Source organism: Gymnoscopelus microlampas (genome assembly GCF_963454915.1).
Source record: "Gymnoscopelus microlampas genome assembly, chromosome: 9".
Classification (NCBI taxonomy): domain Eukaryota; kingdom Metazoa; phylum Chordata; class Actinopteri; order Myctophiformes; family Myctophidae; genus Gymnoscopelus; species Gymnoscopelus microlampas.
The window spans coordinates 34,670,456-34,685,522 of NC_139946.1; the positions used below are offsets into that span (position 1 = coordinate 34,670,456).

A 15,067-nucleotide genomic window follows, 5' to 3' on the forward strand; every position below is an offset into this window, starting at 1 on the left:
AACACTTTTGCCTGGTTGGGTGTAAAAGAGCAGTAAAGCCTCTAGGGGCCACTATCGGGGCTTTTGAATTTAACTTATGATATCCTGGTCAGTATCTTCAGAGTGGATTAACCACTTAAACCCTATGTACTTCATCGTATGACGATAAATAAAATGGCTGATCTACAAGCTCACACACTGCAATAAAAAATGTGAACGTTTTTGAAAATGTTTGCCTATAATGACATGGCTAAAATAGGGATGCCTAGGTTGAAAGTGGTTAAACATGCCTGAGTTCTCATGTCATTCTATCCTATATGTAAATTGGCTACTGGGAGGGCTGGCCAGCCGGCTGACCATGGTTATGTCTGAATCACTCTGACTCAAACATAACCACCATTAACAAACCAGATACACCCAAATACTCTATAGGCAGGACCACGGCTACGTCACTCTGACTCAGACATAACCATAAACAAAACCGATACGCCCATATATAGGCATATATGGCGATCCGATTGTCCAGAGCCAGAGATCCGACTGCTATTCCCATATATGGTCATGTGCATATATGGGACCGACCGACTTCAAACTTGGCGCTTCGGCAAGGACTCGAGGGAATGCAATGCCCGCCGCCGAGTTGTTTGGATATGCAGTTGTCCAGAACCGCCGATCCGACCGATATGTCCATATAATATGGATATCCAGTTATCCAGAACCGCCAATCCAAACAATATGCTCATTGGTATGCCAATACACAGGGTATGGGCATATATACAGGGTATGGGCATACTAATTATATCGAGGATCTCTGTATATGGGCATTAAAAGGGACACAGGTAGACAGACAGATACAGAGATCTCCGGGTACTCTGACAAAGACCCTGACACTGTGACTCAGACATATCGATCGGAACAGCAGTGTGACGTACATGTAGGTGTACTGAACTGTAGCTGTGGCGGCCTGAACCTCTAGTAATAATAAAGTCTCCCATCCTTGTTTTTGTATCCTCTGTCTGACGCATGTAGTACTGTCATGTCCCATAGTGTCTTTGACAATGAACTATGGAAATGTTATTGCTTGGACACTTTGATCAGTTCAAAGCACTTGAGGGCCCTGAGGTGACTGCTTCATATTCCATAAACACTCCCCCTTGACAAATTATAATGGAAAAAAAAGACTTCTGCCAAAAGCTACTTTTGTACTTCACAGCGTTTGCACAACAGCAGATTAATGATCCATTTAGGCTTTTCTGTTAATGTGTCCGTATGTGTGTCAGTACTGTATGTCTTCTGTCTGCCTATCCATCTGTCGTGTGTGTGTGTGTCAGTGTGTCAGTATGTCTTCTGTCTGCCTATCCATCTGTCGTGTGTGTGTGTGTGTGTGTATTTTAGTGACAGCATAGTGTATACTATATAGTATGTTGTGGCTTCATCGGTTGGTTGACCTGTGAGGAGGTGCAGGGAGATCAAGACAAGAGAGCCCAGAGCAAGACTGCCCCCTGCAGGTGATTAGATTTGAGCAAATGAATGGTGGGCCGAAAGTAGGCCAGAGGGAGGGATATGTGTAATTAATGCTCCGTCAGACGTACAATGCACAAACGTGTCACGCACCGAAAATAGCCGATCTACAAGCACACAACGCGTTGCGATGTGTTCTGTGCTTATATAGGTTATTTTCACCAACGCATCAGGCTAGCATAGAGAGAACGGTTGAGACGGGAGTACAGTATATAGAGAGAAATAGGAACTACTGTAACGGTAGAGGTCATTTGGCATGTAGAGAACGGTGATTTAAATCCTTGTCTGCTCCATTTGAAATGAACATGCCTACTTGACACAAGTGTGTCAGTGGTATTTTACATGCAGAAATAACTGTATCGCTTAGTCGGTTCTTGTGAATAATAATTACAGCCTTATAAATGCTGTGAACACTGACTGTCTGTATAATTGTCATATAACTGTGTGCTTTTAGAGATATAATAAGGGCCAAACAAGCTGTGGCATTAGAGTTGCTTGGGAATGTCAATATATGATTTATTGACATTTGGTGAAAATAGCAAATTCATAAGCTATTCCATAAGCAACAAACGCGTTGTGAGCTTGTAGAGCGGCTATTTTTTACCAAGATATCAAGATATTAGTGTACAAGATGTTAGTGTGCAGCAAAAACAGGAGGGAAAGAGTAGGCAAAATCATACCTATATTAAATTGTTCATAGGGTCAATATATAAGTAAATAAATATATGATAACCTTTCCACAGGAGTAGCTTTTTCATAGTTATCACACATTTTGTTATTGTCCCCATACGTACTTGACAGGTGAAAAAAATCTCAAAATTTAGAAAATAGTTATCATAATGAAACTTCCCCAGTTGATTACTTATTACATGAAGACAATGATTTATCGTATTACAAGTTTTCTGAAATTGTATATTTAAATATGCAAATTAGCTTTAGGAAAATATGCCCGAATTTGCATAACTTTCCAGAATCAACATTGGAACATTGGACAAAGCCAGAGTCAACATTCTTATTTCATTTTGTTAAGATGTTGGAGTCAAAGGTTTTTATCGAGGGAATATTCAATGTCTGGCTCAATTTTGGGGCTCTGGCTCATGGACTAAATGCCTAATTTGCATATTAAATATACAATTTCAGAAAACTTGTAATACAATAAATCATTGTCTTCATGTAAGTAATCAACTGGGGAAGTTTCATTATGATAAAGTTTGTGATTTTTTTCACCTGTCATGTACGTATGGGGAAAATAACAAAATGTGTCATAACTATGAAAAAGCTACTCCTGTGGAAAAGTTATCATATATTTATTTACTTATATTGACCCTATGAACAATTTAATATAGGTATGGTTTTGCCCACTCTTTCGGTAATCATTGCTCAATTTTGGGGCTCTGGCTCATGGACTAAGAGCCCTGGGAACTCCAGTCAACTATGTAATTATATATAGGGTTTACAGTAAGTGGTTACTTGATCATAATAATGCATTTGTACCTGCCAGTCCTCTCTTAAGTCTGTGTAGCTGACAGTTGGATTTGTCTCGCATTTAACTAAATAATGCAGTAAGAATACGTGAGTTTAGCTTAAATAAAATAAATAAATGTATATATATTTTGGGCAGTGAAGCAGATACATGGACCTTTTTTTAAATGAGACTAAATGTATTTAATTAGCTTATTACTTTTTTTATGCACAATACACTGTGTAGACCTTAACAGTAGCCGTCAAAACAGTTCATAATTCTTGATCATTGCTATGCATGATTCTGTCACAGAGTAGAAAGAAGCGGGGGTAAAAGGGTAGGTGGGGGGGGAGTGAGAGGAAGAGTAGCAAAAAAAAGGGATGGCTGATCCTGTGCCTAGAGCAGGGGTCTTCAACAGGGGGTCCTAGCATCCCATATCTGAGGAGAACTTTAGCCAAAAATAGCAGATCTACAAGCTCACAACGCCTCGCGCTGCGAGGCGTTGTGAGCTTGTAGGTCGGCTATTTTTGGCAAAGAGGTATAGGTGTAGAGGGAAAAAAGAGCAGACCAAATAAACCCCAAAAAAAAGTGTAATCTGAAACACAATTTTATACAATACAGAGGGGGTCCCTGCTTCATCTCTCTCTCAGCTAGGGGGTCCTTGGCCTGAAAACGTTTAAGACCCCTGGCCTAGAGAGAGCACTGCATTAAATTAGACAGCAGATGGCGCCAACAGCACATGCCATTGTTGTGTTCGCCTTTCACAGGGACGTGATTCTTCATACCATTTTTATCTAGGTTAACTTTGAGTTCTGTGATATCATTTACTGTTTCGCTCTCTGTTTTTATCCAATGTTTCAGAATAGAAAAATGTAAAATGCTCTGATCTTCGGTTCTTCCATTTTCAGTTGTGTGTGTGATTTGTGTGTTGAAGTCAATGTAAGCCCGGTCACCTTCACTCTCTCACCGTAGACTCCACCTGTACTACTGTGCCACATGACTATTCTGCACCGTCACATCTGTGCCTCTGTGTGTGTCTGTCTGTGCATTGGGTACAGTACATGCAAAAAGGGTCTGTCCCCTTAGCATCAGGCACAGCGCGTTGTTACTCCCACTGATCCAGGCCTCTCTTCTCGCCCAACAGACTCTGCCTGTCACTTCCATCCATCCATCCATCCATCCAGCCATCCCTCTCTCTGTTCATCCCTCCGTCAGGCTGGGGGTTGGGGGGGGGTCCATGGAGACAGCTGTAAATGGCTGAGGAGCTGTGTACCGGCTGGTTTCGTATTGTTGCAGGTAGGAGCAACAGCTTTTGTTCTACTTCAAGTGTGTCATGTGGGTATATGGATGTCTGTGCCTATCCTGAGTTTTGTGTGATTGGATTTGGCTGTGTGCCCTTCAGTATCTCATTGCGGTTATATAGTGGAGCTCTATAGCTAGGATTCTGCTAGCTCTGCAGAACCTCTATTAACTCATTCACTGCCTGAATTATTTCTGGCCGCGTTTGCCCACTGCCAAGATTTTTCATTGAAAAAAAAAAGTACTCAGGAGCCGAGATACAGCATTTTTAAGTTTTATGTTAACAAGGAAGAGGATGGGAGTCTAGATCTTCGAAAAAATCATATCTCCTTGGTGTTTGGGTCAAATAAAAAAAAAAAAATGTGTTTCTTTTTCAAAAGTCGTTTTAGTTGTTCTAGGCAGGGAATGAGTTAAGGGCCAATAGTGTTTGCAGGTGTTACTGCCTGGGCTGGTTGCATACAGTAGTTGTGTATGTTGTTATTCCATGTATCCATGTGTGTGTTCATAATTCATCAGCTTCAAGTTTGTTTGTTTTGTTTTGCATAGACCCATGTGTATGTGTGTGTGTGCAGCTGTGCAGTGGGGTACAGACTAGTATATCCTTTCCTCAAAGGAGGATGTGCTTAAGTCAAAAGAAATTATTCTGTCGCTGTAACTGAAATGGAGAGAAGGAAAAGTAAAAGAATGACAAAGAAAGAGACAGAGTTAGTAAACCAGAAAGGAAGAGAGTGAGAAACAGACAGAGAAGGGAATAAAAAAAATAAACCATGAACTCCTGTAACGCAGTCAAATGCTAAATGTTTAATTTCCCCAAGTGACTGTTCCATCTCTCTACCTCTATCTGCCACTCCCAGTCCCTACCCTTCCTCAGTTCATCTGTCCATACATTATCTGCCTCTGCAGTGGCGAAATATGACCTCCTCTGCTGACGTTTTATTTAATATTATTTGTACTTTATTTTTTAAAACAAATAGCAAATGGAGAGGGCACCGTCTTATGTCTTTAAGCTAACGTTATATTATTTAGCATTACGGAGGTTTCATATTAAATTCTCACGCTTGCGTATCTAGGTCTATATCCAGCTCCATATCTAGGTCAGCTCTCACACACACTGTGGGTAAAACATCAAAACGAGAAATATTGCATTTACCAGATCATGTTTTCAGTCCATTATATAACAACAAGCGCTGGGTACAACAATGAAGCAGGCAACGCTGATCGCGGATTCAGAATATAATTTGTCAATGAGGTAAAGATCACAGTGTCGCGAATCACAATACAGCACGTTGATAACTTGTCGGTCTGTTCTTTTTGGCAAGCAACACTGTTGTGCAGTGGAGTATGAATTGAGCTTAAAGTTACAGCAAATGCAATCTATAATAATAATAATACATCCAATTTATATAGTGCTTTTCTGGGTACTCAAAGTCGCTTTACAAAACAACAAATGAAAATAACTTTATTAACACATTACCTACCAACAACGAGTATAACCGTTATTGAAAAAATACCCCGTTATCTGCCAGTCACAAGTATAACCGTTGTTGAAAAAAAAAAAAAAAAAAATTCAATTTATCCACACAGAACCAGAGATATAGCCATCCAAAGTTTCTAGCTCCATTCACTCCTTGGTTAACTTATTACTTTAAAATCCTGTATCTCGGCTCCTGAGAGTGTTTTTTTTTTTAACATTGGCAGTGGGGGAAGTAAAAAAAAAAAGACCTCTGGCAGGGAATGTGTTAAGAGAAAACTAGTTAAAAGGCTAAAACCAAGCAGACAAAAACATAAAATTAAAAGGCAAAAAGGGGGATTGGAATTAGGTGGGGAATGCGAGTCTGAAGAGGTGGGTTTTGAACAGGGCAAGGGTGCGGCTTTGACCTTGACCTGTGACAGCTGTCAATCTCAAAGACACCTGACTCCCTCACAGAGAGACTGATACATTACAAACATCAACATTTGGCATAATTCTTATGGCTAAATCAAATCGGCAGATCTTTTTCATATCCATACTCTACCAAGCCCATCATTCTTTTTTTGACCCTTCATCATTGAGTCTAACTCTTTCTGCTACTTCTCGCTCGGTGAAAAGGACGCATGTATGAATATAGATCACATCTCCGAAAAGGACGGCAAGCATGTGACTGACGCTCATCGGCTCGCTCATAGTCGAATGCAGGATGGCGCAATGTTGTTGCTTTATAAAAATACAAAATAAAAACTATCCACGAGTTTCCAGTGTCCCATGAGACCTTGCATGAATTATGGGCATCTCTTCCTGTTGACAGTTCAATTCATTTGAGTGATCCGTGTCAGTCAATAATAATGTGGGAACACAACCTGACAGAAATCAGAAAGGGTCATATTAGTCTGCCTATTTACCCTACAAGATATCTCTCCACACAGCTTATTCAAATTAATGATCACACACCCCCTTTTCCCCAGTAGGGACTCCCTCTTTTAGGTGGGCGTGGTTATATGACTAAACCCTAATCTTTAACCTCACAGAAACTATGCCTACACCTAACCTTAACCCTAACCTTAACCTCACAGAAACTATGCCTAAACCTAACCTTAACCTCACAGAAACTATGCCTATACCTAACCTTAACCCTAACCTTAGTCTGGGAGGGTTAGCGTCGGAGCTTGGACAGCAGGGGCGCGGCCACTGCGTTGTGATTCAAATCAACAGCCAATGAAGAAAAGGGGGCGGGATCCACATGCAGTGGGTGTTGCATCTAAATAGGATCGACGGGAAGCAATTTCCCCTTGAGAAATTTCGGCCGCCATTGTTGTGTACTGCTGTTTGCCTCTCGTCGGACTTTTTAGACGAGTTGCACAGCTCTCAGACCGGTAAGAGGCGTGTCCGCTCAGATTCAGAGCGTAAGGTACATCCCGCCCACAAATACCAGGGCTCTGGCCCAGAAGTTCCTCGCCAGAGCTGGCGATAACTTCTGGGAACTCAGATTACCCTAACCTTAACCTCACAGAAACTATGCCTAAACCTAACCTCAAAACCACTCCCACCTGGGCGAAACACCTGGAAAAAGAGAGTCTGTTCCCCAGTAAGCTCCCTAGGAAATGTGTGGCTACTCTTCAGGATTTTCTAGCTCAGTGGTTCTCAAAGTGGGGTCCAGGGACCCTCACGGTTCCTTGAGGGGGTTCCAAAAGGACCCTTACAGGTCTGTAAATCTGAGTGTGCAAATGGACACCAAATGGATCCTTAAGGGTCCATGTGTACCCTCTCAGAGTTATGGGGGTCCATGAAATTAAAAAGTTTGATAACCACTGGTCTAGCTTGTTGATCAGAGTACACCTGCCTTCTTGCCCCTCAGGTTGTTAGGTTTGGCAAATCTATTCCTGACACTACATGACCACCGGAGGGCAGTACAGGAAAAAACGAAGCTTTCCCAGGTGATGGAAGACAAGAGAGATGAGAAGGAGGGAAGGAGTTAGAAGAAGATGTGGGGGGGGCGGGCAGGAGGCAACACCGATGATGAGGAGCAGTGACTAGTAGGCAGTAAGGAAGTAAGGATGGATGATCTGGGACCAAAAAGAGTAAAGAAACTGGGAGTTGGGGAGGATGAGAAGGGAATGAGCAGGAGAAGAGAGGAGGCACAAGGTCAAAGGGGGAGTTGGAGACCAGAGGCAAAAGGGGATGAGAGGAGAGCCAGACGGGAGGAGGGAGAGGCGATGGGGGATAAGGCTGTGGGTAGGTGGGACGGGGGATCCTCACAGGGAGCATATGTTGGGTGTCTAAAGACAGAAGGAGGGGGTGGAAGCAGGGAGCAAGGCTGTGACAGAAAAAAGACACACGGTCTGAGTGTGGTCATGATGATGGGGAAAAAAGAGGAATAGAGGATCCATGAGACATGATAGCGAGGGAGGGAGTCATTGACAGAGACGGTCTCACATGGACTCCCAGCATGACTTGGTAGAATGCACTATGGGTACACGGAGGCACATGACTGACTCTGTTTGAAGCAGGACTCTTTCTCACACACACACACACACACACACACACACACACACACACACACACACACACACACACACACACACACACACACACACACACACACACACACACACACACACACACACACTCAATCGATTTTCTGTGTGAGTGATAATTCTATCGATTACTTTTTTGTTTAATTGATTAATCAAGAAAGATGTTTTATGATAATTTGTTTAATTCTTTATGTTTAAATAAATTAATATCTTAAAATTTTACAAAATCGATTAGTATGATTAACCACTTAAGTCAATTGTATACTTCATTGTACAGCAGTGTTGGACAAAAACGGCAAAAATAGCAACTATATGACTTGTGAGCTTGTAGATCTGCTTTTTTCTTTTAATTTTTAAAGAAACATTTCACCCCCCCCCCCCCCCCCCCCAAATTGACTATTTCTATTAAAATGATTATTATGTGTTTTCATCGATAAAAACGTATATGGAGCTTGTGTGTCTGAACATTCATGTCAGTTATTGAAGGGAATTGATCCCAAATAAAATGTTCACCCTCTGAACACACCTAGTGTCAACTATTATGGAATAATGTTGAATTTATTTGAAATAACACACAAAAAACAGAAATCTTACTAAATATATTTAAGCATTCATGTTTGTTTGGTTTTGATCCAAAAGGGATAGCCGGATAGGACTTTCAACAACATACAGCATTATAATCTTTGTAATTTTGGTTAAAATGTTCATGATTAAGAACAAATATTTCAGATTAAATCATTTCTGATGATGCCATTGTGTATGGTTGCTATATACATTTTAATATTGCATCATTCATTATTGGTTAATTCCTAAATTGTTATTGTTCATGAATGTATCAGTTTGTTTATTTAGTTAGGTAGATCTTGTGTGAACTAATTGTCAGTCTCCTTTAGTCAGCCTTTTAGAGCTCTCTCTGTGTCTGTCTGTCTCTCTCTGTCTCTCTCTCTCTTTGTTTCTCATGCCCTTTGTTTTAGCTCCATTAGTGGTCATTCCTGGGCCTCTAGCTCCAGTCCATGCGTAAGAAGCACGCACGCACGCACGCACGCACGCACGCACGCACGCACGCACGCACGCACGCACGCACGCACGCACGCACGCACGCACGCACGCACGCAAGCACACCTACTTCCCATCTCTGGAGGCAGGCTGTTATTTGCCCCTCCTGCTCGTTGGCTGCAGCTGTGGTCTGCGTTGCCATGACGTCACGCTGATCAATCGTTATCCCTGTGAAGAGAGAGAAGCCTGATATACAGTGATGGCGGGAAGCAGCCAGTGAAACAAGCTACTGTAGTATACTGCTAGATTGTACTTAAGTACAGTAATCAAGGAAATGTACTTAGTTACTGTCCACCACTGCCTTTAAGGAAATATTCATTCTACACAAAGCAAGGAGTAGTTTTGTGCAGGGCTGTGTGTTACTGTGTACAGAATATTTTTGTACTGTTTGTGTGTATAGTGTTTGTGTTTCTTCACACAACATGGGTCGTGCCATCATTCACACCTGCTCAGTGTTCTATCTATGGGCAAACCATTAACGTCATCCATTGCTTGACATGGTTGGCACACTGCTTTGACAGAAGGTAGGGTAGAAGGGGGTTGGTTGCATGCTTGCATGTGTGTGTGTTTCTATGTTTTTGCTATATAATCTGCATTATGTTCTCTGCAAGTATACCGTGAGTTAAAGTGTACCTCTGTTAAGTTATGTGAACATGCCTGTATGCATTTTTGAGTATGGTAATATTGCGTGCATACCATACAGTACTGTAGGTGCACGATTGTAATGTGTAGAGAGAGAGAGAGAGGCTACTAATCTAGCTCTCTCTCTCTCGGGCTGTAGTGTCAGGAGATGCAGGCTATAAGCCATGTGACTCAACACAGAGCCTCAGGGATTGGCTAAGCCCAGCTGTGACCTCAGCAAGCTGGTCCCTCCCTCTTTGCCCCCCTCCTCCCTCTCTCCGTCTCTCTATCTCTCTCTCTCTCTCTGTCTCCCCGCCTCCCACCCTCTCTACCACCCCCCCATCTCTTTTTTTTCCTCTCCAAATAGCCTTTTTCCCCTCCTCTCAGCATCCTCGGCTGATTGTGTAGGGTAGAGCTGCAGCAGTAGCAGCATCATCCATGGCTTAAGCCACAGCTCTGATCGGCAGCCAGCTCGGCCAGGCCCCCTCCTCCTCCTCCTCTCTCTCTCCCTCTCTCTCTCTCTCTCTCTGGGCTAGTTGACAGGCGACGTCTAAGGGTGTCGAAGGCTCGCTGTTAGCCGGGGCGTTAGCCACACACACACACACACACACACACACACACACACACACACACACACACACACACACACACACACACACACACACACACACACACACACACATGGCTGCTCGGCTGTGATCTATTCCACTGTATCTGAGAGGTATCTGTGTGGTAAACGGGGGCTTCTGTTCTCTCTACCCCCACCTCCTCCCACCCCACCACCTACTTTCCTCCCAGGCTCCGTGGAGATAGAGGAATGCAAATCTGCAACCATGATGGAAGGTAAGACAGCATTTTAATTTATTCTCATTCTCCTTTGTTTGTTTCTTTAATTCAAGGTAATCCTCCTTTACACTGTTCTCCATCTATGGTGTCTCGTGTCCTGGCAAGTGTCTATCTGTGTGTGTGTGTGTGTGTGTGTGTGTGTGTGTGTGTGTGTGTGTGTGTGTGTGTGTGTGTGTGTGTGTGTGTGTGTGTGTGTGTGTGTGTGTGTGTGTGTGTGTGTGTGTGTGTGTGTGTGTGTGTGTGTGCGTGCGTGCGTGCGTGCGTGCGTGCGTGTGTCTGCCAGCTTCAAATGTCATAAGCTGCCCTGCTATTTTGAGTGCACACATTCCGGTGACTTGCATGTCATTCTGAGGGAAGGGCACGGGCAGAGTGTCTGTAGCATTGAAGCACAATGGCCAAGCTAATCGAACCGTGTGTGTGTGCCGAACCGTGTGTGTGCGTGTGTGTGTGTGTGTGTGTGTGCCCTATGTGTCTGTGTTGTGGTGTTTTTTTCCCCCTCTCCCCGCCCCTCTGCCCTCTTCCCGTCGTAAAGGATTATTTGGATTTATTGTGCAGAACGGCTTATGTGCCCAGCTGGCTCGCTTGTATAAATTGTCTTTGTGTGGTGTTCGTGGATACACACACACTCACACACACACACACACACACACACTGCATTATATCTGTTTGCGCTACATACAAGGCTGTTTTCGCCAGCAATAACGTTCATGTTTGTGACGTGTGTATATCGATCTATGAGTGACTTGCCACTGCTGGGTTGAGAACAAGCACAAAAAAGGAATTCATGGATGCTTGATGTCCCTTTAATTGATGACATCATGACGGCAGGCCAGATCTTGGAAGGATGACTCCATATCTCTGCAGCTGGCAAATGAAAGACTCCCTCCATTCACCCGTGTATCTGTGTAATCTGCCATCTTGTCCTCTCCATCGTTTCATAATGTTACTTTAAACAGTTGCCGTGTGTTTGACCCTAAGAGCCTTATTGCTTTGAGTCTGCCACTGTGTTAATCAGGCATTGTTTAAGTAGACACTGCCAAATAACAATGGGCTGTGTTGCTTTCTGTTAGAATTTGACCCAGTGTGACAAATCCATGTTTGGGAAGCGTAACATAAAGGACATATTTTATGGAAAGTAAATGGTGTTCCTCTCTCAGACAAACCTATATAGCACATTACATAGAAATGCTGGGCTGTATGTCATAGCGTTCATGTTTATTTCATGTGGGTGTTCGCTGTGAGCTAGATGATCTAGGCTGTGAAAGTATAATGAGTTGCTGTTGCATGAGTAATGGTATCATTCAGGCCTATTTATCCCACTGTGTTTGGTAAATGAACTCCACGTCTGTGTGTGTGTGTGTGTGTGTGTGTGCGTGCGCGTGCGCGTGCGTGCGTGCATCCTTATCTGTCTGTTTCTAGACAGGAATGGTCCTAGCAGCTCATTCCCTTTGGCTCTTAACCCACTTTACACTGAATACAAATCTTGGGAAAAATTGTCTCCTGGTGTCTCCTTGCGTTAAATCTAGCGAGACGTTTAGTGGTGGGCTGGTATCTATAGCCAGAGTGGTCATTTTAGAATAATTTGCATTGTCCAATAGTTTAGACAGACAGTGTGATCTCTCTATGGAAGTATTATCTCTATGGAATTATTAACGGTAGGTTTTTGATGAAGACTTGTCGTTTCGTTTCATCGGGCATACATTCCGTGCATTACGGTGTCTTTGGTGAAACCAGACTGAACTAGCGTCATCAATGTCTTAAAGGAGTAGTTCACAAAAAAGGACTTATTTTTATCAATTACACACCCCATGAAGCCTTGAATTCATGGCGATTTTTGTTTTTGTTGCATTCCTAAGCCATGACCGGGTCATCGGTCAGTAGGAAACTCTGTAGGAGACTCTTTGAGTCTCCGCCGGTCATCAAATTATTGGCTTAGGAATGCGACAAAAAACAAAAAAAATCCCTGAATTCAAGGCTTCATGGGTTGTGTAATTGATAGAAAATAAGATTTTTTTGGGGTGAACTACTCCTTTAAGTCGTATTGTCTGGATAGACCGTGTTGTTACCATAAAGATCTATTGTAAACATAGGCTCATTCATTATTTATGTTACGAAGCACAGGCCCCTTTTTATCCGTCGCATCATGTTTGATGCCCCATGCTGGATCTCACACAAATACACCAGAGCACAGAATTGGAATAAATGGAATGTAGTATCTAAACAGCTGACATACTGTACTTACAGTATACTAGATTAACAGCATGTTTGATGACAATGGCATGAAAATGTGAACTGATAAACTGCAATGGCATCTGTTGACAACAATAGTGTCGTGCACAGGTTCTCAACAGGGTTCCGGGTACCCCCAGGGATCGTTGAGGGGGTTACAGGGGATCCCCAGCTAAATGACTGATCATTAGGAACCAAATCAACACTTACGGGTCTGTAACCCGGAGAGTGTACAAATTGTACAACCATTTTGAACACCCGGAGTTAAATGAACACTGAAGATTGTGTAGATGTGTGGCCCCAGAGATAAATCTTTACAAATGGGGGTTTGTGCATATACTTTTTTTTGTCATTTCCTGTTTTCTTGTTTATACTTGAAAAAGACCGAAAGCCTCGAAACGTTGTATCTGCTGTTTGTCGCGAATAAAAAACTTGGAGCATTGAAAAGTGAGTTGCGAGCCCCCAGGTTTTTTTTTTGCATATCAAACTGGCGGTCCTTGAAATCAAAAAGGTTGAAAATCATAGGTCTTACTAGTAGTGGTGATCCCTCATTTCTGTCAACATTACACAAATGCCATTATGTTTGTCATACCAGAGATGACTTCATGCACTGTCAAGTGCCCTTTGTGTCTCCTCCATTGTTACAGAACACAGTCACACAGGCTTCAGAGTTTGAATATTGACATGCTGACTGAGCAGGTACAGAGTACATGCAAGTCAAGACAACGCTGTTAGGTAAATATTGTATATGGGCTGTGATAGAGTCACAGCTTCGACACTGATAACACAATCTGTGCCAGTTTGTCTGGCCTCCTCGCTGATACAATGTCTGTCGTCACAGTAATGATTGATTAGTTTGTTGATGTATTGGTTTGATCTACTTATGTTTTTTTTAGGTTAACGTCTAGCACATGTTTTGTGCTTCTGATAAAGGTCATACTGAATACTTTTACATTTATTCCATTACCACATGAACCCGAACGTCCCTATTCTGGGCATGTCATAGTATGGAACATTTTGACGAAAATAGCAGATCTACTGTACAAGCACGTTTGCGTTGCCACGCAGCGCAAGCTTGTAGGTCAGCTATTTTCAGCTAAGAGATTTGGTGTAGAGGGAAAGGAGGGGACCAAGTGTAGACCCCTGGGGGACCCCAGTCAACGTAAGTGTTTAATGTGGTTAAGACACCATAGAATAACCTGTTGGTGACACAGGTCTGTTCACAAGGGAGAGAACCTGGGTGGTCCGTGCACGTGAGATTATTCCATGGCTTTGACAGTCAGGAGCACGGTACAGACTGACACCACAGGCTCACCCAGCACTCTGAATGATGGTGAGCTGCTATGATTATGAATGAGCAGATAGACACTCCAGCTCTTCACTATCAACTAGTGTTGGGTCATATAGACAAAATCAAATATCACAATGTTTTTGACCAAAAAGCCTCAATATCGATATTGTAACGATAATATCGCATTGTGGCGATAATATCTTTCTTTCTGTTACCCAAAATGTTCACATTTTTTAATGTTTTCCGATGTCACGATTACAGTATAAAGTCCAAAATTTCAGACAATGTCTAGTCTCATATCACAATGTCGATAATATTGATATATTGCCCAGTCTGTTTATTTTTATGTTTTTTTAGGGGGGGGGGGGGCAGGGGAGTGACATGAAGGAAATGGTCCCGCTGGCTGGTAATTTAACCCGGGAACTCACTGTCCTCCTAACCAGTTTTTGTTGTTGATCCCTTTGAAATGTATTGACTCCTCTCCTCTCCTGTGTGCTGTCCTGCATGGGCTGCATGTGTCACAGGCCAGGTGTTAGGTAACAGTTACGGGGAAACGCGACGATCTGTAAATAGCCTCTCTTCCATTAGAATGACTAGCACAGGCTTAGCGTGGACTGTGTGAGTACTGGATTACTGTCAGGTGTTAAAATTGGACCCTAATCCTGGTGAGCGCTGCTTTTTATAGCCCCGTCCCATGTCCAGTGTGGCTGCTTCTGGGTGACAGAGCTATGAAAGATGGAAGACAACTGATC

At 42.8% G+C, this 15,067-nt stretch overlaps 1 protein-coding gene across 11 annotated transcripts in view; it reads left to right on the plus strand.

Moving 5' to 3' along the window:
- sgip1a (SH3GL interacting endocytic adaptor 1a) overlaps positions 1-15,067 on the plus strand; it is a 93,236-nt gene that overhangs the window by 12,306 nt on the left and 65,863 nt on the right. For 10 of the 11 annotated variants that reach the window (XM_084066566.1, XM_084066568.1, XM_084066573.1 and 7 more), the window contains exons 1-2: positions 4,188-4,258; positions 10,748-10,792. In XM_084066566.1, coding sequence (XP_083922692.1) covers positions 4,216-4,258; positions 10,748-10,792 — 88 coding nt within the window. In that variant the 5' untranslated portion in view covers positions 4,188-4,215. Of the gene's footprint in view, positions 1-4,187; positions 4,259-10,747; positions 10,793-15,067 lie in introns of those variants that run through there. The other variant, XM_084066576.1, reaches the window with a different exon arrangement.